At 46.2% G+C, this 27,444-nt stretch overlaps 1 protein-coding gene across 4 annotated transcripts in view; it reads left to right on the top strand.

Annotated features, from left to right (window-relative positions):
* The window catches only part of MASP1 (MBL associated serine protease 1), a 62,220-nt gene that overhangs the window by 25,605 nt on the left and 9,171 nt on the right, over positions 1–27,444 (top strand). The window contains exons 3-11 of one of the 4 annotated variants that reach the window (XM_044251965.1): positions 2,494–2,671; positions 4,280–4,411; positions 6,584–6,780; positions 8,270–8,417; positions 9,708–9,826; positions 10,802–10,880; positions 17,113–17,250; positions 18,134–18,208; positions 22,163–24,613. In XM_044251965.1, the coding sequence (XP_044107900.1) occupies positions 2,494–2,671; positions 4,280–4,411; positions 6,584–6,780; positions 8,270–8,417; positions 9,708–9,826; positions 10,802–10,880; positions 17,113–17,250; positions 18,134–18,208; positions 22,163–23,046 (1,950 nt within the window). In that variant the 3' untranslated portion in view covers positions 23,047–24,613. Of the gene's footprint in view, positions 1–2,493; positions 2,672–4,279; positions 4,412–6,583; positions 6,781–8,269; positions 8,418–9,707; positions 9,827–10,801; positions 10,881–13,329; positions 15,548–17,112; positions 17,251–18,133; positions 18,209–22,162; positions 24,614–27,444 lie in introns of those variants that run through there. The other 3 variants (XM_044251967.1, XM_044251966.1, XM_044251968.1) reach the window with 3 other exon arrangements.

Genomic DNA, 27,444 nt, shown 5'->3' with positions numbered 1-27,444 from the left:
AAACCCCTGCTCTACCAGGTGGATAGTTGAGAACTAGAGAGCAGGCGGTCATGGAACAGTTTATGGTAGTCAGGAACACGCCCAGGACCTCCAACTGCCAGGTCTATCTACCTTATACTACTCCAAAATAGAAGTCACCAAACAGTGGTCTCCCCTTCATGCCTATTTTAAGCCTTCACTCTAAACCTACTTAGTCTTATTTTTATTAAGTTCTAATAAGAGCAGCTTAACTAATTTCTATTTTACAACACATTTCAGTTAACAAAATGATTTAAAAAAATAAAAAGACACAAAATAAAACACTACATAAGGGAAACATAAGAACTGCAAAGGCATTATGGTCTGGGGTTGTTCCATGCAGGGCAGGTAACATGACACAACACAATATCCCCAAGGTGGTTGACATTCATAATAATGTCCCTGGATCACCAAAAAGGGTTAGCATGTTTCACCTAAGAAATCAGGGATTTGTATAAAGCACTTTGAAAGGGAGGCCTGGGTGGCTCAGTTGGCTAAGTTCCTGCCCTCAACTCAGGTCATGATCCCGGGGTCCTGGTATCAAGTCCCACATCTGGCACTTGTGCAGTGGAGAGTCTGCTGCTTCCCCCCTCTCGTGTTCTCTCCTCTTTTGCTCACTCTCTCTTTCAAATAAATAAATATTTTTTTGAAAAAATAAAGCACTTTAAAAATCATTACATCAAATAATAATAATAACAATAAATTAATTATAGTCAGGTAAAACTTCAGCTATCTGGAAAACTCAGATAACCAAAGTAATAAACCAGCCATGGTGGTCGAAGAAGTGACTGTGTGCAGATAGGTACAGTCTACAGCAATAAGGCTGGTGTGAGTTTGGCCAGTATCTGCAGAGAAAAGAAATAAACAGCAAAGCCATGATCTCATCTTCTGTTTACACTTCAGTTCCCAAAGTTAGTGATTAATTGTCCTTGTGCTTTGTTGCCAAGGCAAATTGTTTTTCTTTAAAACTCCCACTTATCTTAAATAAATAAATCATTAGTTTCAAAACAGAAGTGTCAAATGTCAAGATACTTCTGACATACTAAGCTAATGAACAAAACAATGAATGCATTAGAAGCTACTAGAGATAGGCAGAGCCTTTGAGACCTTTCCTTTAATGACTTTGAAAGGCAGCAGAATCATTCTAGCTAAGAGATTTTCTCATGCATCTTGGCTAAAATGTTAATCTAGAGGTTGCAAACACAAACACAACCTCTAAAGAAGCCAGTTAGTGTAAACGATACAGTGGTAAGTAGACCAAGTATGCATAGTCAGATACATATACCAACCAGCTACCATATTGTGCTTCCCAAACCAAACTCACACAACATCAGCTTATGCAACCAGTTCAGGATCTGTACTTGGGTCCCTGAATTTATACAGGGCCTCCGGCTCGTCCAAAGTAGGGAATTCTTTCAGCAAAGAGGTCATTTTTGCCTCTGAGTCTTAACACAAACACAACCATTTCAGAGAAGATTCCAGTCATTCCTGAATTATGAAGACCACCTATTAAATATAGTTCTATTTACACAATTTCCCTTTTCAGACATTTTCGTGTCTTTCCTTTACTCACAGAAGCAAGAGTCACACAGTGTTATTATGGTGTTCAAGCTTGGTCTTTTTTTTTTTTTTTTCTAATTTATTTGTTTATCTGAGAGAGAGCATAAGCAGCTCAGTCATAATCTCATTTCAACCTATCCTACAATGTACTTCTCCTCCTATAATCTCCACAGACTCCCTGGCTTCTCATTGTCCTCAGAACACCCCTCAAATTTTAGTTCTTGACAACAAACGTTTGTTGGGTAACTGCTATGCGCCAGGTCTCCCTCCACCTCCACCTCCACGCACTGAAAACGCATCTGCAAAGAAAACCAAGTGTCCGCTCTCCTGTAGTTTCCATTCTGATCCTTTCATCTCCTTCCGAAATGCGTTCCCAGTGCTTGTGTTCCCTGCTGAAGCCCTTGTCGCACTGTATGTGTGTCAGCCCTTGTGTGTGTGAAGCCCTTGTAGCCCTGTATGTGTGTTTCTGTCCGTCTAAACCCTATCTCCCCATGCACAGCTCTTATGCTTTGCTCACAGGCAGGCACCCACTGAATGCTCAGTGACTGACCTTTGGAAATGTGGTCAGTTCCTGTTGCATATGGAATCCACCCGTGAGGTTATCTAACTCTTTCTGAATTCTAATATTGAGTTATTTTCAACAAATAAGCCATTTTGCTGTCTATAGGAATGGCAGATGTCAAGCTACTTCTGATGGACTTACACAAGTGAATGAAGCACCGACTAAACAGGCACATAGACTTAACCCATACTGTGTGATTCCTCAAGTCCCAGAATCCTGCATCCCCTTTCACTGGGTTTCTCAGCCTGCCTGGTATACTCATGGGCAGACTCTCCCTCTTTTCTCCTGGAGACCAGCAGGGAAGTTAATTTGGGAAGCTACTTATCTTGTTCCCTCTCTCTTTGACCCCAAAGGTAGAAACAGAAGAGCAGGTGCTGGCAACGTTCTGTGGCCAGGAGACTACAGACACAGAGCAGACCCCTGGACAGGAAGTCGTGTTCTCCCCCGGCTCCTTCATGTCCATCACTTTCCGGTCAGATTTCTCCAATGAGGAGCGATTCACAGGCTTTGATGCCCACTACATGGCCGTGGGTAAGTTGGAGAAGTGGATGGCTCATCCCCAGGTCTCCCTTTCTCTCTAAAAACTAGAAGTACCATAAGCTTTCTTCTTCACAAGGAACACATACATACTCACCATAGAGATTCTGCCATTAATGTCTTACTGCATTTGCTCTATCATATATCTACCCATCTATCTTCTATCTATCCATCAATCCATCCTTTTTTTGCATTTCAAAGTAAATTGCAGACAGCAGTACACTTTTTCCTAAATACTTTAGCATGCAAATCATTTTGGTGAAGAGCAGTATCTATCTATAATTTTCTTTCTTTGAATGTAAAATTTTTATTCAATGAAATGTATAAGCCTAAGCACACTTGCACTTGCTGATTTTTGAGAAATTTATTTGTATGTGACCCAAAGCCCTGACAAGATATTGAACTTTACCATTGACTCAGAAAAATTCCCTTATATTCCTTCCCAATCACACTCTGCTCCCATCTCCCTTAGAAGCAACAACTGTTCCAATTTTTTTCCACCATAGATTTGTGTTGCCTCTTCTGAAACTTTATATAAATGAATATGCACAAAATATATTCTGGAAGTGAGGATTCTTTTACTCAGGGTAAAGTTTCTGAGGTACGGTCATGTTGCAACACATTGATTATTCGTTCCTTTCCTGGCAGAGCAATTTTCCATTGTATAAATGTTCTACAATCTGTTTATCCATTCTTCCACTGATGGACACCTGCGCTCTATCCATTCTTTTGGCTCTCCTTACAGAGGTTCTCATTAAAGAGGTTTCCTGTACTAGCCTTTTTCTGGACATGTGTTTTCACTTGTATTGGGTAAATATCTAGGAGTAGTATTATTGGGTCATAGAGAAGGACTATATATTAATTTTACAAGAAATTGCCAGACCTTTTCCAAAGGGTTTTTGTACCATTTTATATTCCTTCACCAATGTATCAGAGTTTGATGTTGTCAGTTTTTCAATTTTTAAAATTTAAAATTCTGGCGGGGTATGTAGTGGTACCTCGTTATGGTTTTGACTTATATTTCCCTGGTGACTAATGATGTCAAGCATTTTTTCATGTGCCTTTTGGCCATTCCTGTATCTGTTGGGGAAAAATATACCATCAAATCCTTAAATCGGGTTGAGAACATACATTTTAATGTTTACATTTCCACTGCTGAGGGAAGTGACGTAGAGAGAGAGGCGCAGCATGGACTAGACGTGAAGAGTGAGCTCTGGAGCCAGCCTCCCTGGCTGTGAATGCTGACTCCAACACTTACCATCTCTGTGACATGGAGTAAGTTCTTTAAAGGCCCCATGTCTCTGTTTCATCATCTGTGGAATGTGGATGGTAAGAGGGTAATAGTCCTGCTTGCTATTTCCACAAGCATTAAAGGGTACTGGCATCACGAGGACTCAGCTTGCCTGGCCTTAAACCTGGCTCTCTGCCATCTTGGGTAAGTTGCCTTGTGCTGCTCTGAGTTCCAGTTTCCTCATTTGTAAAGGGAAGGAATGGCTACTTCTGGGCTTTATGTGAAGCTAGCACAGGGAGTGGCCTATACAACGTGCTCTATAGATGGTAGCTGTTGTCTTCATCCTCACACATGGATTGATTGCCCTGCAGATGTGGACGAGTGCACTGAACGGGAGGACGAGGAGCTGTCCTGTGACCACTATTGTCATAACTACATTGGCGGCTACTACTGCTCCTGCCGCTTTGGCTACCTCCTCCATACAGACAACAGGACCTGCCGAGGTGGGGCCCAGGGATCACACTACATATCACCATTTTGTGCCATGTTTTTCAATAAGATTAGGGGAGGCGCCAAGGAGGGACAGATACGGAGTAGGAACAATTAGAAATGAAGCCAGAGAGCTCTGCCTCAGATACCACATGGACGAAGATGCTGAAATGCCCACCAGCTGGGAAGTCTGGGATCAGGTTCCCAAAGGACCACATTTGAGAAGCCCTAACCTCTAGGCCCTCTTTCTTCCTCAGCAGCAGAAATTTATGCTCTCCTACTGTAGGTAACAAGTCTGGTCAAGTTATGGGAAAACCTGGGTTTCCTGGTCCCCTTGCTCTGAGCCATGAGCTTGGCCTCACCCAGCAATTCCTTTTCTCCTCACTCCCATGGCCTCCCAAGTTCCTCTGTGATCAAAAGAACCTCAGTCCAAAGGAAAGATGTGGGAAGAGAGAGGCAAAGAGAGACAGCAAGAAAATGCCCTATTCCTTCTCTCTTCATCTTCCTGTGTAGTCAACATGCCCACCCAGCTATTGTGTCCAGGCAGGGCAGCGATGGAGAAATGGACAAATAGAAGGCTTCAGCCACTTTCCCTGAGGGCCTCCCTGGCTAGTGGGGTCATTGCCACAGAAGAAAATGGTGAAATCTAATCAGTGCTGTAAAAGAAGTGTGGGCTTGGCACAGTCTTACCTGAGTTTACACTGCGTAGCGAGCAGACATGTCCCAGAGATGGTGACCCTTGGCAGAGAACAAAGACGACAGAAAAGGAGGGTGCTTCAGGCAGAGAGAAGAGCTTCTGCAAAAATTCAGAGTCTGAGGCATTGACAGCAGATTAGTATGGATGGTTACAGGGTAAGGATTTGTGTTTTAGGAGGGTCTCATGGAAACCACGTGGGGGATCATTGGAGGAAAGCAAAACTGGAAGCAAGACTTCTTTTCCTTCCTCCTTCAAAAGATTCCCTTGCTTCTAGGGGAAAACAAAACAAAACAAAACCCATGTGACTCATCATTATAAAGCAGGCACATACAGGAGGTTTCTTCAAGAGGGCTATATTTTCTCTGCTTTTCATTCTGGAGGTGTTTACTGAGTATCTACTACATGCTAAGTACAGTGAGGGCTGAGAATGAGTAGAGCTTCTCAATCTTTGTTTTCAGTTTCTCCTCTGCCTCCAGGAGACTTTTTAAACATTATCTTCCTAATTTCCACTAGCTGTGAACTCTTAATACCACAGGTAATACTATATATGTGTTTATGTACTCTGTCCATCTGTGTATTATGAATAAAAAGAGTTATCCTTCCAAAAAAATCCCCAAACAATTTTAGCCTCCCTGGGGGCGATGTCACCCCCCAGAGAGTGCTTGGGGTAGGAAATGAAAAGAGATGAGGATTCAAGAGGATTCAAGATTCTCTTAACTATGCTCTGCAGCTCAAAGCTATAGGACTTCAGGTTAACCGTGCCCCTTCTCTGAGCCAGTTTTCTCACTTGCAAACGAGCACAATACTCAGGCTCTTAGAAAGGATTGACATCCCAGATTTAAGATGGGTCAGCCCAAGGAGAAAGTTTTGGTGGCCAATAAAGGGCCTTTGCAGGGCTAAGTTATGGCCATGATCCCAGGACACTGGGTCCTTTGTTGCAGCTACAGTGGGGAACGAAGCAGAATCCCTGAGCTCAGGGAACTTACAATTTAGTGGGGGCAAGAAAATACACCAGCAAATATACTGCATAATGTCAGGTAGTAGTCAGCAGCAAGAGGAAAAACAGCAAGGTGTGACACCAAAGAGTGAGAGTATGTGTGGGCATCCTGTGTTGGATGAGGGGTCAGGAAGACTTTGAACAGAGAGAATGGAGTTCTGGGCTGAGGAGAGAACAAGAAAAGGAGGTCCAGTTGATTCCCCCTCCCAATCTGTCTCAAAACCTTTCCATCTCAGACCTCTCCTTTCCCCTCACCAATACCAGAGAATCTGATGAGAAGGCTTTCACACTTACTGCCTTTGAGTCTTAACTCTGAAAATTACTAGATGTGTGATCTTGGATAAATTAATTCTACCCATCAGTAAAATAGGGATAGTGATGCCTTCCCTGATTGCCTCTCAGGACCAGTGGGAAAAATATAGTAACAGATAAGAAAGGGGTTGCTGTGGCCTTGGTTTTGGTGTGCCACTTTGCTCTGGTATGTTCCCACAGTGGAGTGCAGTGACAACCTCTTTACCCAGAGGACCGGCGTGATCACCAGCCCTGACTTCCCCAACCCTTATCCTAAGAGCTCGGAATGCTTCTACACGATAGAGCTAGAGGAGGGTTTCATGGTCAGCCTGCAGTTTGAGGACATTTTCGACATTGAGGATCATCCTGAGGTGTCCTGCCCCTATGACTACATCAAGGTAAGCCTACAATGGACTCTCGCCTTGGAGATGCTGGGAAATCTTGGTTGAATTGGGAAAATTGATATTCTTGGCCCTTTATTTTCTCCCAGGATAGGGGACCAAGCTGCTTGCTTCCCAAGAGGTCATTATTTAAAATACCATCTACCAGCTTAATCGGATCCAGCCTAGGGATCTTCCCTGATTGAATGCTAACTTCTTGGCCACCTGTAAAATCCCTTTTGCCAAGTTATATGATATCATCATGAAGTAATACCAGAAGTGAAGGTCATGGGGACCATCTTAGAATTTTGCCTACCACACGCAGTAGCTCAGGAGCTATGCTGTGAGCCTTCTCCAGGCACTTAATTTCATGGGGCTTCACTTTTTCCCCCATCCACAATAAGGGTGATAAGATAGAGATATCACCCAGGATTGTAGAAGTCACCAGATGAGGGCTTGGGAGTCCTGATTCTTGGAGATGGAAAGAAAAAGAGTTAGAGAGACAGGAATGACCTGGGCCTGGGAGTCCGAAAATCCAGATCAGCTAATAGTGCCTACTTCCTTCTCTCCATTCCCCACTGACTGCATCCCAGGCCAACCCCCATCATCTCTCTTGCAAAGCTTCCAGCTGGTTTTCTTGCTTCCACCCTTGCCCTACATTGTCTGCTCTCCACAGCATCGAGGCTGAGCTTTATAAAAGCCAGATTAAATCAGAGTTGTTCTTGGAAGTGAATGTAAATTCCTCAACACCATGTGGTGTTCGCCTGCCTTTCCTACTTCATGCTATGGTACTCCCTCGGCTTCAGCCACTCTGGCTTCCTTTCTGTTCTTAATACTTGCTGGGCCCTTTCCCACCTTTGATTTTAACCTTTGCATATGCTGTTTTCTCTGCCTGGAAAGTATTTTCCCCTCTTCCTTATGTCTTAAATCCAACCAAAGAAGCCATCTGTGACCAAGCCATCTGTGACCACCTATTTGAAGTTTTATTACAAAAATAAGTAAAGTTTAATCTAATATATAAATAACAAATTAGGTTACACAGATTGTACTACATAAATTATCAATATATAGGATATATTTATATTATATGTATATATCATCCTGATTTTTTTTTATAATTTGTGCCACTGCATGTAATTATTTTGCTTGTCATTTATTGTTAGTCCCACTCCCCCATCCCTGTCATCCTTGACTAGACTGCAGATTCTGTGAGAGCAGAGGCCCTTTCTATCCTATGCCCCTGGACAGGGCTCTGTCCCTTTCTGAGCCTGGAATGTTCATCTCTGAGAAGAGAGTTATTAGCCTGCCTCATCCACTACTGAGATTGTTGTAATCTGTAAACGAGAGAGTGGAGATGGAACTCTTTGGTGAATGGTGATGCCCACTAAAAACACACTAGGGTTTCCTATGGAGGCTTCCAGAAAACCGGGGTGCAGTATAGAGATGGTCCCAGCAGCTGCTACCACTGCTCAGATGTAACCCTTTTTCTCCATCTTGCTCCTCGTAGATTAAAGCTGGTCCAAATGTTTTTGGGCCCTTCTGTGGAGAGAGAGCCCCAGAACCCATCAATACCCAGAGCCACAGCGTCCAGATCCTGTTCCGCAGCGACAACTCAGGGGAGAACCGGGGCTGGAGGCTCTCGTACAGGGCGACAGGTAACATGGCCTCTCTCTCTGTGGGTCATGCTTGGTCACTGTGCTCAGCCCTCATGGGGCAGTGGCTGAGAGATGAGGGGTACAGGCTTGGGACTCACCTGGGGTTGTGGCAGGACCCCCAGCTCTGCTACAGAGGAGTGTGGAGCCAGGTACATTCTCCCTCCTGACTCAGTTTCCCATCCATAAAATGGGGGCAAGAGAAGCAATAATGGTGGGTTTAGACGAGACATAGCTTTCAAACTTACTACACTTCAGAATCACATAAGCAGATTTAAAAAAACAACAAACAAACAAAACCCCACCTTATTTCCTAAACTCTACTCTTTCACACTGATTCATTGGGCTTGGAAAGAACCCTCCCAGTTCAGCTCTCTCCAAGGCTGGGGCAGGGATTTGAGTGTGGGCCCAAAGCTCGTACTGTTTCATGATGGCGGTTTGACTCCTGTGGCCAAAGACTGATAGCACCCACAGGCATCATTCCCCAGTACTCCAAGGCAGCCTGTCCTGGCCCAAACTCTGGGAGAGCCATTTATCCCAGCAGTCTGCAGTAAGCCAAGGAAGAAGAGGGTGCTGGGTGTGGCTAATCCAGCTCATAGATCTGATATCTTGGTCTTTCCTGCATTATCACATTGGTGTCCAATTCTAGGGAGAGTTTGTCCAGGAAAAATTGTCAGGGATAAACTCAGGCCTGGGAATCCAGTCCAATGTAGCCTTTGGAAGGGAAAGCTCAGAGGCATATGGTCACAGTCTCTCTAACACTTTGAAGAATGGTCTTGGGGAGAAAAAGCAATTAGAGTCATCCTGAGCAGCCCAAGAGGACAAATTCTGCCCTGTGAGAGCAAATTACAAGGAGACAGATTTTAATTGAATAGAAAAACACTGTTCCTTTGATCAGAGTAATCTAGTAAGAAAGGTAAAGATTTTCTGGGTATTGAGTTCCCTGTCACTGTAGGAATACAAAAAGATGTTTGGTGCCTACTATGGAAGATGTTGTAAAGGCAGCCTCAGACAAGGGTTGCACTCAATGACACCTAATATCCTGCCCAACCCTGAGTTGTGATGAAATCATTTGGCCAACCACCTCGTTTTACAGATGAGGAACTAGAGGTCCAAGTTGGAAAATCAGCTGCTCAAGCTTCCAGAATAACTCCTCAGGGCGTAGAAGGTGCAGGCTCACAACACCCAGTTCTGTGGGTTTCCCCTGCACCATTCCTTGCACCCCAGGGGCCAGATGCCTGTTGCAGACTTTTCCTTGTTTTCTCACCTACTGTCCTTTCATTGTCTCACCAGGGAATGAGTGCCCAGAGCCACAGCCTCCTGTCCATGGGAAAATTGAGCCCCTACAAACCACGTATTCCTTCAAAGACCAGGTGCTCATCAGCTGTGACACAGGCTACAAAATGCTGAAGGTACAGGGTCCTGCTGGGGGAGGAAGAGCCACCAGGCCAGAGGAATGCTCCAGGGCCTCCCAAGGCCAATGGGCTTCCAGAGCTTGTCATGGTCCCACCATAGGATTCCCTAACTTCCCCATAAACCTCCAGCGTGTTCCAGAAATTCCAGTCCTTTATAAATCCAAAGCATGCATCCCAGATTTTCACCTCTGGAAATGGCACAGAAGTCTTCTATCAGAGCTTGGGCTGATTTGAATATCAAAAACAAATCAAGATTCATTCATCCCTACAATCAGGACAGACAACATTAACAAAGTTCATCAATCAGGCCTACTGGGGGAGACCGGGACAGGAAGGAGAGCTTTTAGAGGTGGCAGACAGATGGTGCTCACTCTCCTAGGAATCACCTGGCTGATTTAAAAATAATATGAAATGACCTCACAGGCCCCTCACTTGAGATGAATTAAAGCAGAATCCCTGGGTAAGGGTCGGTGATTGGTTTTTTGTTATGTTACCCAGGTGAGACTGGTATGAGCCAAGCTAGAGGAAGGTTCTCAGGGAATGCGTCTCCACGTAGGGTCCCCACCACAGCATCACATCACTTATTAGAAATCCAAGCCATGCTCTCCAAGCCAGGCCCACTGAATCAGAAACTCAGGGTGGGGCGGGGGGGCCGGGAGGGCAGTGGTCTGTGCAAAAGATAGTGATGTCTACTATGTTTAAGAGCCACGGCTCTAGAACAGGAGTCAGAGGTACAGTGTTCCCCTTTCAGACAGTTGTCCAAGCCCTTTCTTCCACACAGTCCTTGCCCCTCTCCAGAGTAGGAACAGGGACCATGAATTCAGCAACTCTCTATTTCCTATCATCGACCTTGCCCCTGGAGGACCATGGTTAGAAAATCTCGATCTAGGACAACTGGCTTTGGAATTTGAGCTGGTTATACTGGGAAACAACCTCCTTCAAATGCCACAACTTCTTCATGTTTTTTCCTAGGATAATGTGGAGATGGATACATTCCAGATCGAGTGTCTGAAGGATGGGACATGGAGTAACAGGATCCCAACCTGTAAAAGTAAGAAAACAAAATTGGTCTGTGATAAAGACAATGAGCTCCCCAGCACTGGTGGGTTCTAACCAGAGACCACACAAAGGTGAAAAATTAACAGGTGCTCTCAAAGAAGGTTGGGGGCAGGAATTCAGCAAACACATAAGGGCTAGACCAAAAGGCTATTGTTTCTCTGGGCAATAAGATATAAAGATTCCGAAGGAACCTTCTTGTTGGTCCCAGTTTACTTCCTAAATACTAATTTCACCTCTGCCTACAGACAGGTTGCCAAACTTGCTAAAGGAGTAGCTTTTCCCCAGGTTTGAAATGAGCTCTGGCCATTGCTAATTAAGGAAACTATTTCAGCACCAGTGCCCAGAGCTCAATGACCTTGCCAGTCTCTGTGTGGCCATCAGCCATACCCACTAAGGTTTCTGGAACAGCTCATGATTTAGGGCCTGTCAGGAAAGGCTGTGAAGTTAGTGCAAAGGGTCTGTGTAAAGCAGGGGACACAGCTCTGTATTGGCTCTTGAGACGCAGAGTTCTTGCAGTGGCTCTGCTCCTCACCCACCTTGCAACCATGGACAAGATCCTTCACCTCAAATTAAAATAAAAAGTTGAACTAGCCTTAACACTCTAGAACATTTGGGGGCATTTCTCAAATACTGCTCACTTAGTGAGCATTGTAAAAATATACCAGCTGTCACGCTGTCCCCTTATCCAGGTAGTTCTAGTTCGAGACTTGTAAAGACCACAGTTCTAGAAAGCTCATTACAGCAGGACTAAGGAAGGGAGGTGTGGTTATGGGAAGGGGAGGAAGAGAAGGACAAAGGGGAGGATTGGCTTTAGGCCAGACAGGGAAGAAGTCAAGTGTTAGGGTTGGTCTCACCCGGCCGCATTTCATGACTGCATATAAACTGTGGTGTCTTTCTCCCTTCTTCTGAAAGGCTCAAATTCCCTAGGCAGGCAGATCTACTCATGCAGCCTCATGGGACACTGTCAGGGTGAACTCTCTTGAGGCAAATCCCAGGCAGAATGTTTGAGAATATTCTTGCCTTTAAATTTTTTTTAACAAGATGATGTGGCTGGAGTCAGAGCACAATGTGGGAAAAGGGGGCATCTTATAGCTTCAACAATCATTTTCTGGGTGCCTCTAGGGAACTCAGATAGAAAAGACAAGGTTCAGAATCTGAGGAACTCAAATGCCAGGAGACACATCCCCTACCTCGTCCAACACGTGGCTCGCGTGTAGTGCTATGACTGAGTTCTGTGGGAAGCACTGGGCAGGGGACAACAAGGGGGCATTCTGAAGGAGGAAGGAAAAGAGAATGTGGTGTGTAGAGGGTAGGGTAGGTTTAAAGTCAGGATGTTCTAGATCAAATCCAGACTCAACCCGTTGAATGTCCCCAAGCCATGCACTCAGACTTTTGGCCTCAGTTTCCTGCATTCTTGATTATTCAAAGGACCAGTTGAGTTAATGTACATATCATACCTGTGGGACCAACTGGGAATAAATGAAAGCCCCATAAAAATGTCTTTCTCCCCTCCCCCACCCCCGCTGCCACCACTCCACACCAAACAAACCTCCTCATTTGGCAGAGGCTTTTCTCTCATTCATGCTTTTGGAAGGCAGAAAACTTGAATAATAATTTTTCCCCTAATAACGCATGCATGCTTTTTTAATTATAATGGAAGTTCTGGTAAGAGTAACACACTACTGTATTTGATGGTACCGTCTCATGTGACTTATGTTAGTATACTAAAGAATGCCTGTCATTTTGTACTAGAGAAAAGAAGAATTTTTTTTTTTTCTCCTGAATATGACCTGGTTCTTCCAGGATAGCCTGGATTAGGATTCTTAGAATCCCCATTCAGACATTCCTGGCATCTCTGCTCATTCACTGAGCAGGTTCCTACTAAGCATCTCTCTGCCCCAGGCACATGCTAGGTCCTAAGGGAGGTATAAAGATGAGCAAGACTGAGAAATTTCAAGCCCTGAAGGATTGTGGGGAAAGAGGTGGGGAACAGACAAGAAGTGTGCATGTGTAGTGAAGTCACTTGGGACAAAAAGTGGGAAGTATGGGTGGTTGTCCGGACCCTGCCTCCAGCTTGTCATGGTGACCCAAAGCAAGTTCCACTCCACCCTTAATGTTGTATGCCTGATGAAGGCTTGGACCAGATGAATACAAAGCTCGTTCCAGGGGCAGAATGCTGTAATTTTTATGAGCCAGGACTTATGACTATGCAAATTCTCAGAGTGGTACAAATTCCACAATCCCAAACCCTCGCCCACACCAGCTGTACCTCAACTGCATTCTTAATCAGCCTCGTGGGGCGATTTCTGTATTTCCTGCATGAACTGTTTCTGCTTTGCTTGCTAATTTTTCTCTTTCTCTTCTTTCTCTCTCTCTCTTCCTCTCTCTGCTTCCTTTGCCTGCACCTCCTGACCCTTCTTTGATCTTCACCCCGGTGGCAGAAACCGAAATGGATGAGGAGAACGAACTCGGGTCAGAGCAAGAGACAGAGTGAAGGACGGGACCCCACAGAGTGCAGCCGTCCAGGAATGGACCACTCACGAGACCCTGGAGCCCCAGAGCTCCTGCACCCCTCCCCACCCACCAACACTCCATTTCCAATTCCTGTGCGGATTAGTGTGGATGCTGAACAAGACAACACAGTCGAGCAGTTGAAACTGCTGTGTAAAGAACAGTTTTCCCCCTGGAGGACTCACCCGTCCTTCAGTCAGTCCGCTGAAAAATAATGAAAGGACAAGGAGGATTTTTTGTTTTTTTAAGCACCTCCAAGTGAACCGTACTCTTTTCAAAGGACAGATGACTTTGGTCCTAGAGACGCAAGATTTCATATATAACTACATGGTCCTTGGCTGACCAGGTCAAAGTGGGCCCTGGTTCCTAATCCATTCCACACTTGAAGCTGAAATGGGCCAGAAGGCCTGTGACTTGATGACTTTACTGTTTTTATCTGTTGCTCCTTTCTAACAACCATGAGTAGGTGAAACTAGCACTACGTCCTAGAGCGTAGGTTTTGTAGGAAATCTAGACAAAGCCTCATCCACGAAAGTTTCTATTCCATGTGGACCTAACACAGGCGTGAAAGTGCATTATCTGAAGTTCTGTCCTCTGGGCTGGGGCTTACAAATCTCACATTTCTGAAAACTCCCTGATTAAAGGTTTCAAAAGATAGGTATCACCCTCAAAAGCCACAGTCCTCAGCCTCCGAGCCATGGAACATCACTGGTCACATGATAAAGGGCTCTGTGGTGGTGGCAGGAATCTCTGCTTCAGCCTGAACAAAACCAGAACAGACGCATCAGAGAAGCTGCGCTTTACGCTGGGACTGCTCAGTCTGGGTGCTGATTAAATGGGTTCTTGATGCAGGCAGAGCCCGGCAAGGGTGGACAAGGGCAGGTACCTAGTTTGTGGTGTCAGCCTAGGACAGGGATGCCCCTGAGAGCAGAGAGGAGGTGGGCAGCAGAGATGAGCATCAGCTCAATCTGTATGTGTAAGCCCCCAAAGTGTGACAGATACTGTACTCAGTGAGACAGAGGGAATCCTAATAGACGCAGAAGATTTTATATGGGCCGCCATAATGGCAATGCTGAGTAGCGTAAGATAAAATGCACCGGAGAGATGAACCTCTGTAAGGAGAAATGAGGAGGCAGCCCTAACCAATTAGAAGACTAAGAAAAGACTTTCAAGAAAAAGCAGTGTTTGATCAAGGCCTCAAGGTGGCCAGAGCATGGACCCCAGGGGTTCCCGTGTAGGGAAAGCAGGCGAGAGAGTAGCACAGTTAGGGGTCAGTGATGCTGGAACCCAGGGGCACCGAGGGTGGGGACCAAGAGGCGCTGGGGTAGGGGCCACCCCGAGGCCGGAGGGCCGGGGGAGCCCATGGTGTGTCATTCTCCGGGAAGTCCCAGATTGTGGCAGAACACACTCAGGACAGTGGCTCAAGAAAGCTGTGTCTGAGGGAAAATAAATGGCAGCCAGAGAGGACAGCAGAGACAGAATGTGGACTGGTGCACCCCATCCCAGAGAATGATGAGGAAGAGAGGCCAAGGGAAGGGGAAAGGAAGGGCCTTGTGATTCCGGGCTGTGGAAGTGGCCAGAGGGAGTGTTAGAGAGAGGATGAGACCCTTCCTAAGGCAAAGAAGCAAGACCAGCTGAGGAAGTGGGTTCTGGTTTAACATTTTTGACTGTGCCAGGCTCAAGGCCCTGAGGAAAAGGAAGTCGTCTCTAGGTCCCAGAGAGACATGGCCGTTCATCTGCCATGGTAGACTTGGGGGTACAAGCATACCACCCCACTCACCACACCCAAGCCGAAGCAACCCTCCATCTTACACTGCATCTCACCTCTATCTCGCTATAGGGCCAGCGAAGTTATTTCTCTGAAGTGATAGGAAAGCAGGCCCTGTATTCAGGAAATCTCTCCCTTGCCAGCCAAGTAACAGGCTCTCAGTAGCCTGACCAGCTAGCCGTGTCCAAGGCTAACACTTCAACTGCTCCCTCTGGAACTAGGTATTAGGTCCAGAGAATACTTTAGGCAAAATGAACTGCTAGAACAAAGTTAAGAGAGACAAGAGTAATACCAAGATCCAGGCACCACTCATTGGCCTTTCCTAAAAAAAAAAAAAGAAGAAGAAGAAGAAGAAGAAAAATCTGCTTTGAGACTCAGCAGGAAAATACATTTAAAAACTGTGTTATGGTTTTAAATATATATATATATATTACTGCCTCTTGTGAGATCCCAGTGCTCCCAGTGCTGACTCTCACTCACACAGAGTGGAAAAGTGTCTCCACTTTTGGGTGATCAAAATGAAAGGGAACAATTTGGCCAGGGGGATTAGAGGTCAAGACAAAACATTAGCCAGTTCTCTTGGCTTTTGCCTTCCTGGTGGATAGGAGACACCTGCTTTTACTCTCAGCCTTCACCCCTCTCCACCAGAGTGGAGGGCTTTAGATCAGGTAACTCTTTGTTCAGTCAAAATGTTGAATTTAGAGTTCTAAACTTTAAAACTACAGTTTCTGGGTAGCATCTTAAGGGAAAATTGCCCTCTCTGTTTCCCAAGGAGGGAAACTGGAAATTCTTTTTTTTTTTTTTTAATGCTGCCCTCTGAAATTACCAGGAGGCTAATAGCTAATGTCCATCATTTCCCCATTAATATTGATTTTAAGCCATTTTAAGTACAACACTGATCCTTAAGAACTATCAGTTGGTTTTCTTAAGAGAACACTGGGTTTAAAGTCAGGTCTAGTTTTCTGTTTGTCACACTCACTGTGTGACCATAGGCCAGTCTCGTCTCCTCTCTGGGCTCATCTGCAAAGTCAAGATGATACTCTGGATTGTCTGCCTTGGGGTCTCTTAACAGCTACAATGTTCTATGATTCTTCTGTGTCTCTTCAACTCTGGCATAGGCTATTAGACCTGAAGATTTCCTTAGAAATGAGAACCACCCACTAAAAGAAGGCTTTGAAGGGGCCCTGACAAATTGGGGCCTCAGCCTGTGACTTGGCTTCTGGGAGACTCATGCCAGGCTCTGGGCTGGCGATGCCCCTAAGACCACCTCTGAGGAGCAGGGTCCTACAGCCAGACCCAACATCCAGCCCCCAGTAATTGGACAACATAAGCAGGTGAAGGATGAAAACTGAGTTTACTCCACAATCCACCCTCCTGCCTTCTGTGACCAAGCAAGATGCCTACGGAGAGCCGGCAGGGTGGGGCCGTGTACTCATGCAGGAGCTACTTTCTTTCTGTTTGATTTTGGGTTTTGTATGCCAAGCACCAATGTGAGCATGTTAACAGCTCTTACTCAGCACATGGTCGTCAGGAAGAACCGAAGCTGCTTCTGTTTATGTCAGCCAGAGGTTTTCCCCCCCGAGCGGGAGTCTTCGTATTTGGGCAGGAGAGACCAAGAGGATTGCACAATAGAACTAAAAGTCAAGAAAAGGGCTATGGGGGAGAAAGTCTGGGCCCTGCTTAGATCCTAGTAGTCCTGCCCCTGCCCTGGAGTTGACGCCAGGCCAGGTGAGTTGGCCACACGGTATTGCCACAGTGGATGGGAGAGACCCCCAAAAGCTGTGCCACCCATGGTTGCACAGGCCCTGCACCATTCTCATAGACTATAACATTGCTCTCCACACCTGTGTGCAGTGCACAACCTGCACGTCTATATAAGTCAGCCGCACCATACGACCTCAAGTAGAGCAAAGGCTAATTGAGGGGTGTCACTCTCTTCTCTCAGTTGCAGACTGTGGAGCCCCAGCAGAGCTGAAACATGGGCTGATTACCTTCTCCACCAGGAACAACCTTACCACATATAAATCTGAGATCCAATACTCCTGCCAGCAGCCCTACTATCAGATGCTCCACAATATCACAGGTGAGCCTTCCATGCTAAACCAGCCCCCTTCCGCCTCTCACCACTGGGGTCTCAGGGCTAGACTGGGGGCTGCAGCACCAGACCACAGGCTGAAGTTTGGGGAGAATTGGGAGGAGAAACATTTGAGGGCATGTCTCACCTCTCTCTGCCATAGGCTGGTGTGCCAGGGGTTAGGGCACAGGGCACCCCAGCATCCTCACATGCATACCCAGAGCCCCTGACAAAGAAGGAACTCTCAGGGAGATGGCAAAGACCTGCAGTTCTGCCTCTGCCACAGACTGGTGCTAAGAAAATTCTTCCAATTTCTCTAAGCTTCCAAGTCTTCACTTTCCAAAAGGGGAACAGCAGTATAATTCACAGAGCTAAGGTAAGACTCAGACAAGATGGTGGACACCAGTGTGGTTTCTTAAAGAGATTATTAAGTGGGGAAAGGAGGAAAGGCAAGTAAGCCACAGAGAACTGGGGCAGGGCGGGGGGTGTGGGGGGGTGCGGGGTGTCAGGTGCCTTAGGGGGAGGAAGTGCCCGCTAGGGGGTGGGGCCAGGCGGATGTGGGAGGGGTGAGGGGGTGCCAACAGTCAGGCATCCCATTGTGTAGAGCTTCAGCCTCCCTGCTGAAGAGTGTGCTGTTTGTTTTTGAGGGCAATGGGGAGCCGTTGGTGATTCTGAGCAGAAGGGAAAGCATAGATTCCCATTTAGGAAAGATCCTTGAGGTTGCAGGGAGGACTGGCTTAAAGAGAATGGCTTCAGAGAGACCATTTGGTCTCTTACAATTGTAAGTCTTTACAATTGTCCACCATAGAAGAATTAAGAACCCAGATCTATTTTCCATGTACTACAAATCAACCCTTTCTCCCTCTTCTCTTGCCTTTTTTCACTCTCCCAGGTATATACACCTGTTCTGCCCAAGGAGTCTGGATGAATGAAGTACTGGGGAGAAGCCAGCCCACATGCCTGCCAGGTACCTGAGTCTCAAGTCCTCTCTCTCCAGGTCTCCCATCCACAGTGCTCTGGCTGTCGATGGGGTGGGGATGGGGACCATGATGCTTTGTTTTTTTGTTAAAAGATACCTCAGAAAGCCAAAGATAGAGAAGCCCAACCTCACACCTTTGCAAACCAACCAGCTTCTATATTCAGCCTGTGCTATTACATCAAAAGCCTTTGGTCTCTTTTCTCTGTAGTTCTGCTCCCTTCCCACCAGGTTTTCCCTGCAGAGGTTTGTGTGTGCACCTCCTGTGCACCAGGGAAATCAGGGAAGTGGGCACCCTGTCCTCAAGCACTAACTGTGCTGTAGAGGAGATTAGCAACATAAGACAAATAATTATAGGACAGAGAAAGAAGTTCTTCCAAAGAGCAACCTGTTCAAGTCTTACTGACTGCTATGACCTCATGGTTCACCCACTGACCCCACTTTAAAATGAAAAAAGAATTTTCTGATAATAGAAAGTATCACCATGCATAGAGATTTGGGGGACATTTTGTAGATATTTGCTTTAGCATTAAAAGTATGGGTGATTTGCATTGCAATCATAGAGCACACTTATATTCAAATCAACTTACTAGAAAATTATAGCCTCAAATGCACACTGTAGGGTGAAACAAATAATCTGCACCTAAAAAATAAATAAATAACAGTCATGGCACAGAACTTCATACTTGTAATATCAGCAAAAATAGCAGAATTGATTTAATTAATCAAACGGAACTAATTGAAAGACACAACCATTCAGGACAGCACTGGGGATCGATGCTAATCCCATCTGCATGTTTGCCGAACAGCGGGAGCTTCTCAGTATAGTTAAATGTCGGCTGACATTTGTATTTTATGAATAAGAGCATTGGGAAAACCAGGTGCATTTTAGTAACTCTCAATATCCACTCAGTAAGCTTCTAGATATCAGATTTAGATGTTAAAATGTAAAGACTATGGAGTTGTCTATCATTATCTTTAAGAACCGAAGAAAATGTTAGCATTCCATGTTGGCCATCGCAGTTGCTGTGAGATTCTAGAGAAGGAAGAATTCATTCCATGTGGTAGTCTGGGAGTGGAGGGGTGAGAACTAGTTAGGAAGACTTCATTTGGGAGCGCTTTATGATGAAGAAAGAACTTGGAGGAGGTGGAGTGGAGGAAAGGTCAACCTACCCATTCTGTGCTGATCCCCATCACCTCATTTAGGCTTAGCCCGGAGCACACCCAAGGGCACAGTTGGTGAACCCTCAGAGAGGATGAGGAATGGTGGAGCTCTGGCAAATTGGAAAAATCTAATTCCCGTTTTGCTAAAATATCACGTGGGCTGAAGGAAAAAGCACTTCAGGCAGATTCCATCCCAGGCAGCCATGCTGCAACCTCTTGAAGGGGAAGAGTCATTGAGCTGGGAGTCAGGGGCTTGGGTCCTAGTCCTGGTGCTGTCATTTTCTTATTGTGATCTTTGGTAAGTAATCTCACCTCTCTGAGGCTAGGATTCCATATCTCAGAAGTGAGGGAGCAGGATAAGGTGATCCATGACATTCTATGATCCTTAATGATCATCATCCTCTATATTTATAAAACATCTTGGAGATAGGGAGTCATGAAATTCTTTTAATATGTGGTGTTGGGAAGAACCACGGGTCACCATGGGACCATGCCAGAGATTTCTAAATTCTTCTCTCTTAAAACATCAACATTGAACACAGAAACAAGCCAGAAAGGAAAAAGCCATTTTATCTAGCATCTTTATATCCACTTTTCCAAGGAATCTTATTAAGCAAATGTTATTTGTTCTTCATTTGACACATGAGAAAACTGAGGATCAGTGAGGGGCAATGACTTGTCCAAGGCTACCCACAGAGTTAGGGGCAGAGCTGGAAGGTGAAGCCAAGACTTTGATATCAACACAAGTAATGCTGAGTCATTCTTGACTCTGATTGTGTTTCATGATATCCTCATGGACCCAGAATTCTAAAATATCACAGTTTTGTTTTAAGGGCCCTCCCTCAGTACCTCCAGGGCTCTAGAGCCCAGCTCTAGTTTCTCAAGAAGATTCCTTTATTCCAGAAAAGACTGGATGGATAATGGTAGCAGCCAAAATAATGGCCTCATTTCAGTGAGTTCTCACAAGGCTTGTTGCATCATTCAACCTCTTGAAAGTACAAAAGCATATCAAGAAGAAAAACAGACTTTAGTGGAGAAAATGATTCAAGAGTTACAAGAAACGGGCTCTTCTTCTGGCTCTGTCACTAATGACTTTGAGTATGTCACTTGCCTTCTCTGAACCTCGATTTCTACATCTGTAAATTAGTGGTTCTCCAAGCTTCTGCAGCTCTGACACTGGAGAAAGGCACTGCTCAGTGCTGGCTTTGTTGTAAGCATGGACTCAGCCACAGTCCTGGCCTTCACCAGTTGAGAACCTTTCAGCACTAAATGAGCTATTGTGTAGGGCCAGTCACAGATTGCCTTGAGATGTCACCTCATAGGCTGCGGCTTGTAGCCAAGAGTCTGGCCTTCCACTCTGAAAGATGAGGCAACAGAAAGTTAGCAAAGGTCAGCTCACATCTGGCCTGGTGTGAATGACAGGGTGCCTAAGGATCATGGAAGAAGCCTTTGGCTTCAGGAAGAAGAACATCTGAAAAGCATTAGGTTGCTGAAAGCCTGACATCCCAAAGTTCCCAAGAAAATTCAAATGTTCCTTGGTCTTTGAAGGATCGTTGAAAGTATCCAGGACCAAAGAGTGTAGCCTGGCCATTTTCAAGGAGGAGGAAGCCCACACTCATGCCAGGCTTACCTCTCAGGCCTAATAACCCTGCTGGGAAGGCTCATGTGAGCTTGTTCTTAGCCAGTGGAGGAGTGGTGCTGAAGACCCCCGGTTCATAGGCCAAAGGCGTTTGGCTACAGGAGGCTGGTGGTGCATGTGCATGCTCGGGGTACAACTCAGTGGAATGAAGTTTGATCAGACCTTTCTTCTTCCCCTGAAGGTACTACAGGGTTCCTTGGTGCAATGATGGGAGGCCCATAGTAGGGCCTATGCATCATTGCTTGTAGATTATGCCACCTTTCCCTAACCCTGGGTACGCTGGGCACGCATTCACAGCTTGAGTCCTTTAGGCTGAAGAAGAAAAAGTTGCAGAGCCCATGGCCATGATTTTTACGTGTAATGAGGCACTTTGGGATATAGGAGAAGACATTGACCTATATAGAGATGGGACAAGATATAGCCCTCTGCTAATGACCCTGTTAACTTCATAGCCATGTGACCTTGGGCTAATTGTTTAACATCTGGAGAGTTTTACTCACCTATAAAATGGGGGTGACCAGGGAACATGAAATAAAAATTGAGGGAATTTGGAATTTGAAAGAGCCACAGAGCTCATACTGACCAACTTCCTCATTTAGCAGATCAAAAATTTAAGTCCAGATAGACGAATCTACTTATCTAAGGTTGCACAGGACATAAGAAAGAAAAGCCAGGTCAAGACCCTAGGTATCTTGGCTCCTAGTCCAGTGTTTGCTGTGACTTGCCAGACAGTCTTTTAGTTTCCTTCTCTCTCTGAAAGCCCATGACCTATGGTTTCCAGAAGTTTTCTAAGTATCCATACAGCATGGGCCACTTCTGGAATATGAGATCATCCAGGCCAAAGCAAACTTAGCTGGAAATGGTTCAGGATGGTGGAGGCCCGTGCATACAATTGTCTGATCCATAGATGGCACTGGCTACAGAAGGGCCAGTCCATACACAGGCCAACTAGAAAGACTGAGGTCAAAGGTCACACCCGTGCAGAGCTCTCCGGGGCCACCATGGCCCTGTGATATAGAATAGGGTTCCATTGTGGCATAATCTACAGTGGATGAGATGTGAATTTCTTCTGGTGGCTCTTTGCACATGGCTGATCTGACCAGTCTCTGTCTCTTGTCCCCATTTCCTCTTTCTCCTTACAGTGTGTGGTCAGCCCTCCCGCTCTCTGCCAAACCTTGTCAAGAGAATCATCGGGGGCAGGAATGCTGAGCCTGGCCTCTTTCCATGGCAGGCCCTGATAGTGGTGGAGGACACCTCGAGGGTGCCAAACGACAAATGGTTTGGGAGTGGGGCCCTGCTCTCTGAGTCCTGGATCCTCACGGCAGCCCACGTGCTGCGCTCCCAGCGAAGGGACAACACAGTGATACCGGTCTCCAAGGAGCATGTCACTGTCTTCTTGGGCCTGCATGATGTGCGGGACAAATCAGGGGCTGTCAACAGCTCTGCAGCCCAAGTGGTGCTCCACCCAGACTTCAATATCCAGAACTACAACCACGACATAGCTCTGGTGCAGCTGCAGGAACCTGTGCCACTGGGACCCCATGTCATGCCCATCTGCCTGCCAAGTCCTGAGCCTGAAGGCCCAGAACCCCACATGCTGGGCTTGGTAGCGGGCTGGGGTATCTCCAATCCTAATGTGACAGTGGATGAGATCATCAGCAGTGGCACACGGACCTTGTCAGATGTCCTACAGTACGTCAAGTTACCCGTGGTGCCGTATGCGGAGTGCAAAACCAGCTATGAGTCGCGGTCGGGGAACTATAGTGTCACAGAGAACATGTTCTGTGCTGGCTACTATGAGGGTGGCAAGGACACATGCCTTGGAGACAGTGGTGGGGCCTTTGTCATTCTGGATGACTTGAGCCAGCGCTGGGTAGCCCAAGGCCTGGTGTCCTGGGGGGGCCCCGAAGAATGTGGCAGCAAGCAGGTCTATGGGGTCTACACAAAGGTCTCCAACTATGTGGACTGGGTGTGGGAGAAGATGGGCTCCCCACAAGGTCTGGGGGAGCTACAGGTGGAACGGTGAGCTGACTGACATCCTCAGGGCCTGCCTGCCTGCCTGCACCCAGCCCAAGAGAGGCTGTACACGCACTTTCGATGGCACACTCCAAGTTACTTGGCAGACCAAATGGAATGGAACACGCTGTCCCCATCTTCCCAAGAAAGCCCCTGGGGCTCTGAAAAGGCTTCACACAAGACGCCTGAGTCCATGGCCCTGAGCAAGCTCCTTCCCCTCGTAGGCCTCCCTCTCCCCGAAGCACAATGAGGGAGCTAGCCCTCTGGCCAATCCCAGCACTCCTCTCCAGGAGGGCTTGATCCAGTGGTCTTCTACACTCCTACTCACCTACCAAACATTCCGGTCCCACTGTTGGTGTGCCTGAGCTCAGACTTGACTATTAGAAAATCTTACCTTATGTTGAGTTGAATGCTGGGTCCATATATTTTCCTAGATCGGCCCTCAGCACAGACAAGTCTAGTCCCTTCTAGGGGAAAAGTGCTAGGGCTTCAGGAGATAGGGATAAGACCTCCAAGGCCCTGTCTCCTAGTGTGATGTCTTGGAGTATATTTGTTCCTTGGATTTTTCTCCCCAAAGCTTCTTGTCCAAGCCTTATCCCTGTGTTCTCTATTAAAGGAAATATCTCTATTAAAGGACAAAGAGAAATCTGGAAAAGTTTGTGGTGACTAGGGGCAAGAGACTATCAGTGGGAGTTTCCCCATCTCTGATAACTTCCTATCGCCAATTCTGAACGCATCATTTAGACTCATATGTCACTCTCTAATACCAGCTAACAACACAGGTGTCTACACCTGCCACTCCAGACAAGCATGAAGCAAACTTTCAGCTCTGAAGTGTATCATCTGAAAAGGCCACCTGAGCCCCAGCCCCAGGCACAGAGACTCAACTGGATTGTCTAGATAAAGAGAAGACAAACACCATGCCCCGCTTCTGGGCAGGAAAATGGTACAAAGAGTGAGCTCAGAACGTTAAGAGTAACCTGATCCCACCAGACTGCCCAGTGTGCCTGCAGTCTGAGCTCTTCAGAGAACCCACCTGGCATGAACGTTCAGAAAGATCCACTCCTTGGGTTTCCAGGAGCCAGACAAGGGAAGACAAGACTTGCCCATGAAAGGACAGCCAAGAGTGCTGAGTTCTAGCCTCAGCTCTGCCCCTAACTGGCTGTCTAACCTCTCACAAATCACTTTCCCTTTGTGGGCCTCAGTTTCCCCATCTGTAAAAGGAAGACATCAGATGCCCCTCAGGGTCCTTCTAACTCTAGCTTTCAGTCTTCTGATTGCCAGCAGCCTCTCCTCTGAGCCTCACAAGGTCGATTGTGTTCCTCCTCTCCAGAATTTGCTCCTCTGGGTATTCTCCATCAGAGAGAGACAGCCAGAGAAGTCCTAAGAGGGATTCCAAGAGAACAATTGTGAAGTGTCTATTTTTCCAATTGGCTCATGAAAGCACACTCCTATGTCTGTGATCAGTACATGTAGAGGGTGCTATATTTTGTATATTTTATATCACAAGCTTCTCTGCACTCTGTTTCTCCTGTCAGGGACTGAAGTGGAAATAAACTCTCTGTGGATAACCAACAGCCTTCATTCTGGGGTTTGATGATTGTTTGTTTTTTTAATTTAATTTTATTTTTTCAGTGTTCCAAGATTCATTGTTTATGCACCACACCCAGTGTTCCATGCAATATGTGCCCTCCTTAATACCCACCACCAGGCTCACCCATCCCCCCAACCCCTCCCCTCCAAACCTCAGTTTGCTTCTCAGAGTCCACAGTCTCTCATGGTTTGTCTCCCTCTCCAATTTTCCCCAACTCCCTTCTCCTCTCCATCTCTCTGTGCCCTTTGTGTTATTCCTTATGCTCCACAAATAAGCAAAAACATATGATAATTGACTCTCTCTGCTTACTTATTTCACTAAGCATAATCTCTTCCAGACCCATCCATGTTGATACAAAAGTTGGGTATTCATCCTTTCTGATGGAGGCATAATATACCATTGTATATGTGAACCATATCTTCTTTATCCATTCGTCCGTTGAAGGGCATCTTGGCTCTTTCCACAGTTTGGTGATTGTAGCCATTGCTGCTATGAACACTGGGGTACATATGGCCCTTCTTTTTACTCCATCTGTATCTTTGGGGTAAATATCCAGTAGTGCAATTGCAGGGTCATAGAGTAGCTCTATTTTTAATTTCTTAAAGAACCTCCACATTGTTTTCCAAAGTGGCTGCACCAAGTTGTATTCCCACCAACAGTGTAAGAGGGTTCCCTTTTCTCCACATCCTCTCGAACACTTGTTGTTTCCTGTCTTGCTGTCTTGTTAATTTTGGCCATTCCAAGTGGCGTAAGGTGGTATCTCAATGTGGTTTTGATTTAAATTTCCCTGATGGCCAATGATGATGAACATTTTTTCCTGTGTCTGTTAGCCATTTGTATTGATGATTGTTAATGTTTGTTTATTTGGCTTTTTGAAGAGAGACTGGCCCCTTGTTAAGCTCCTATCCCTCTCATTACAATAAAAACTTCAAAGAGCTCAAACTAGCATGCAAGACAGGGTTCCATGCATGCAAGTCTCACAAGGGTGAAAGCCATCAAGTGTCATAAGAGGAGTAGAGATTGCAGCTCTCTAGGCACTTAAAGGTGGGGGAGCATCACTGAAGGGGATCTAGAGAGCTTTGCAGAGATGCTGCAAAGAATTCAGGAGACAGGAGAGAAAGGCCAGAGTGGATGAAGATCAAGCAGAGAAACATGCATGAGTAGAGCAGGAGCAGTGGGGAATCAGGGAGAGTGGAAGGGGTCTTAAAAGCCATACTATGTCTGTGCTCTGTCCTGTAACCAGTGATTCTCCTAGTGGGAGTATATCAGAATCACCTGGAGTGCTCGTTAGAAATTGCAGGGTCTCATTTGCAGGGAACCCTGAATAGGCAGACCTGAGGGTGGGCATCACAGGGAAGTGGTGGAAAGTACTCTGGAAAGAGACAGTGAAAACCCACCAGACCAAGGCTAAGCTGGTGCAGATGTGGGTGCAGGAGTTTAAGACATCCAAGTAGTGTGTTCAGTAGGGTTTGGTGTATAGGAATTCTATGAAATGGTGCAGATGTGAGGATGGGGGGCACGTGCACAGCTAACCTGTTAGTGAGGCTTCTCCATGGATGTACTCATGGTTTGCCTTTGTTTAGGGTTTGTATCGTAATGAAAACATCGTGTTTTTTATGCTGTTAACTAGAAGAATCCTAAATTGTGCTTGACATTTTACATGTAGCTGGTCTTAAGGATTATCTGTCTTGGGTTCTACTGTCTTTCAGATTTTCCCTTTCTTCTAGATATCTATGTTGTGGCTTATGTGAAACACTGAGGTACCATGGTTACATAGAAAGCACCCTGTGACATAGTGTGGAGGAAGAAGATTACTCGTTGCTTCGAAGCAACTCAAAGCAACGAGTAATCTTCTTCTGGTGATGTTTTACCAGCTTAGGGGCTGACTGAACATGGGGGCTGAAGGAAATGGAGGCAACCAAGATGTGGTCTATGTGGGCGTTAACAAGCATCTAGAATGTCAGAGGGGAAAAGGTCACGAGCAACCCAGGTGAAGATGTAAGGAAGGAATAGCAAGAAAGGAACCACTCAGGACATAACAGGTCAGAGATATGAATCTGAAGTCCATCAGGGTATAGGAAAGTCAGTAGGGTGGGACAGGAGGAGACTGGTATTAACTACCGCAAGTGTGCAGAAGAGCAGGCCAAGGTCTGATCAAGGGGACCCCAGAGTAGAAGGCATGGAGAAAAGAGAAACCTCAAGAAAGTGACCAAAAAGCGGTCAGAAACATAGGAAGAGAAGTGCTTCAGAAGCCAAGAAGGGAGCATGTGGAGGGTTAAAATAGTTGAGAGTGCCAATGCCACAGGACATTCTAGAAGACAGGCAGGACATTTCCAACCGACAAGAGTCCAGCCTCTACTGTCAGCACTGAAAGGATTCAGGAAGCAGGCCTTCTTCTGTGTTTAAAGTCTCCAGCTCTCCCTCCTTCTTCTCCTCTTCCGCTTCCTCCTCCTTCCCCTCCTCCTCCCCCTCTGCCTCCTTCTTTCTTCTCCTCTCCCCTTTTTTCTTCCCCCCTCCTCCTCACACTCTTCCTTCTCTTCCCCCTCCTCCTCCATCTTTCTTCTCCCTCTGCTCCTCCCTTTCTTCCTCCTCTCCCTCCTTCTCCTTCTTTCTTCTCTCTCTCTTTCTCCTCCTACCCTCCCTCCTCCCCCCACCCCCACCGTGTCCAGACTTCTGCTAGGTTTATCTCTCTCCCAAGGCAGGAAACTATCTTTACATCTTCCTCTCTCTGTGACTTAGAGTAAAAACCTTATGATGGTATGCTTAGTCCTCTGGGTTTTGGCTCCTTGAAACCTACAAATCTTTTACCACAAT

Source organism: Neovison vison, chromosome 6 (assembly GCF_020171115.1).
Source record: "Neovison vison isolate M4711 chromosome 6, ASM_NN_V1, whole genome shotgun sequence".
NCBI classification, from domain to species: Eukaryota; Metazoa; Chordata; class Mammalia; order Carnivora; family Mustelidae; genus Neogale; species Neogale vison.
The sequence above is the reverse complement of the archived record's forward strand: the minus strand, read 5'-3'. Positions and strand labels throughout refer to the sequence as shown.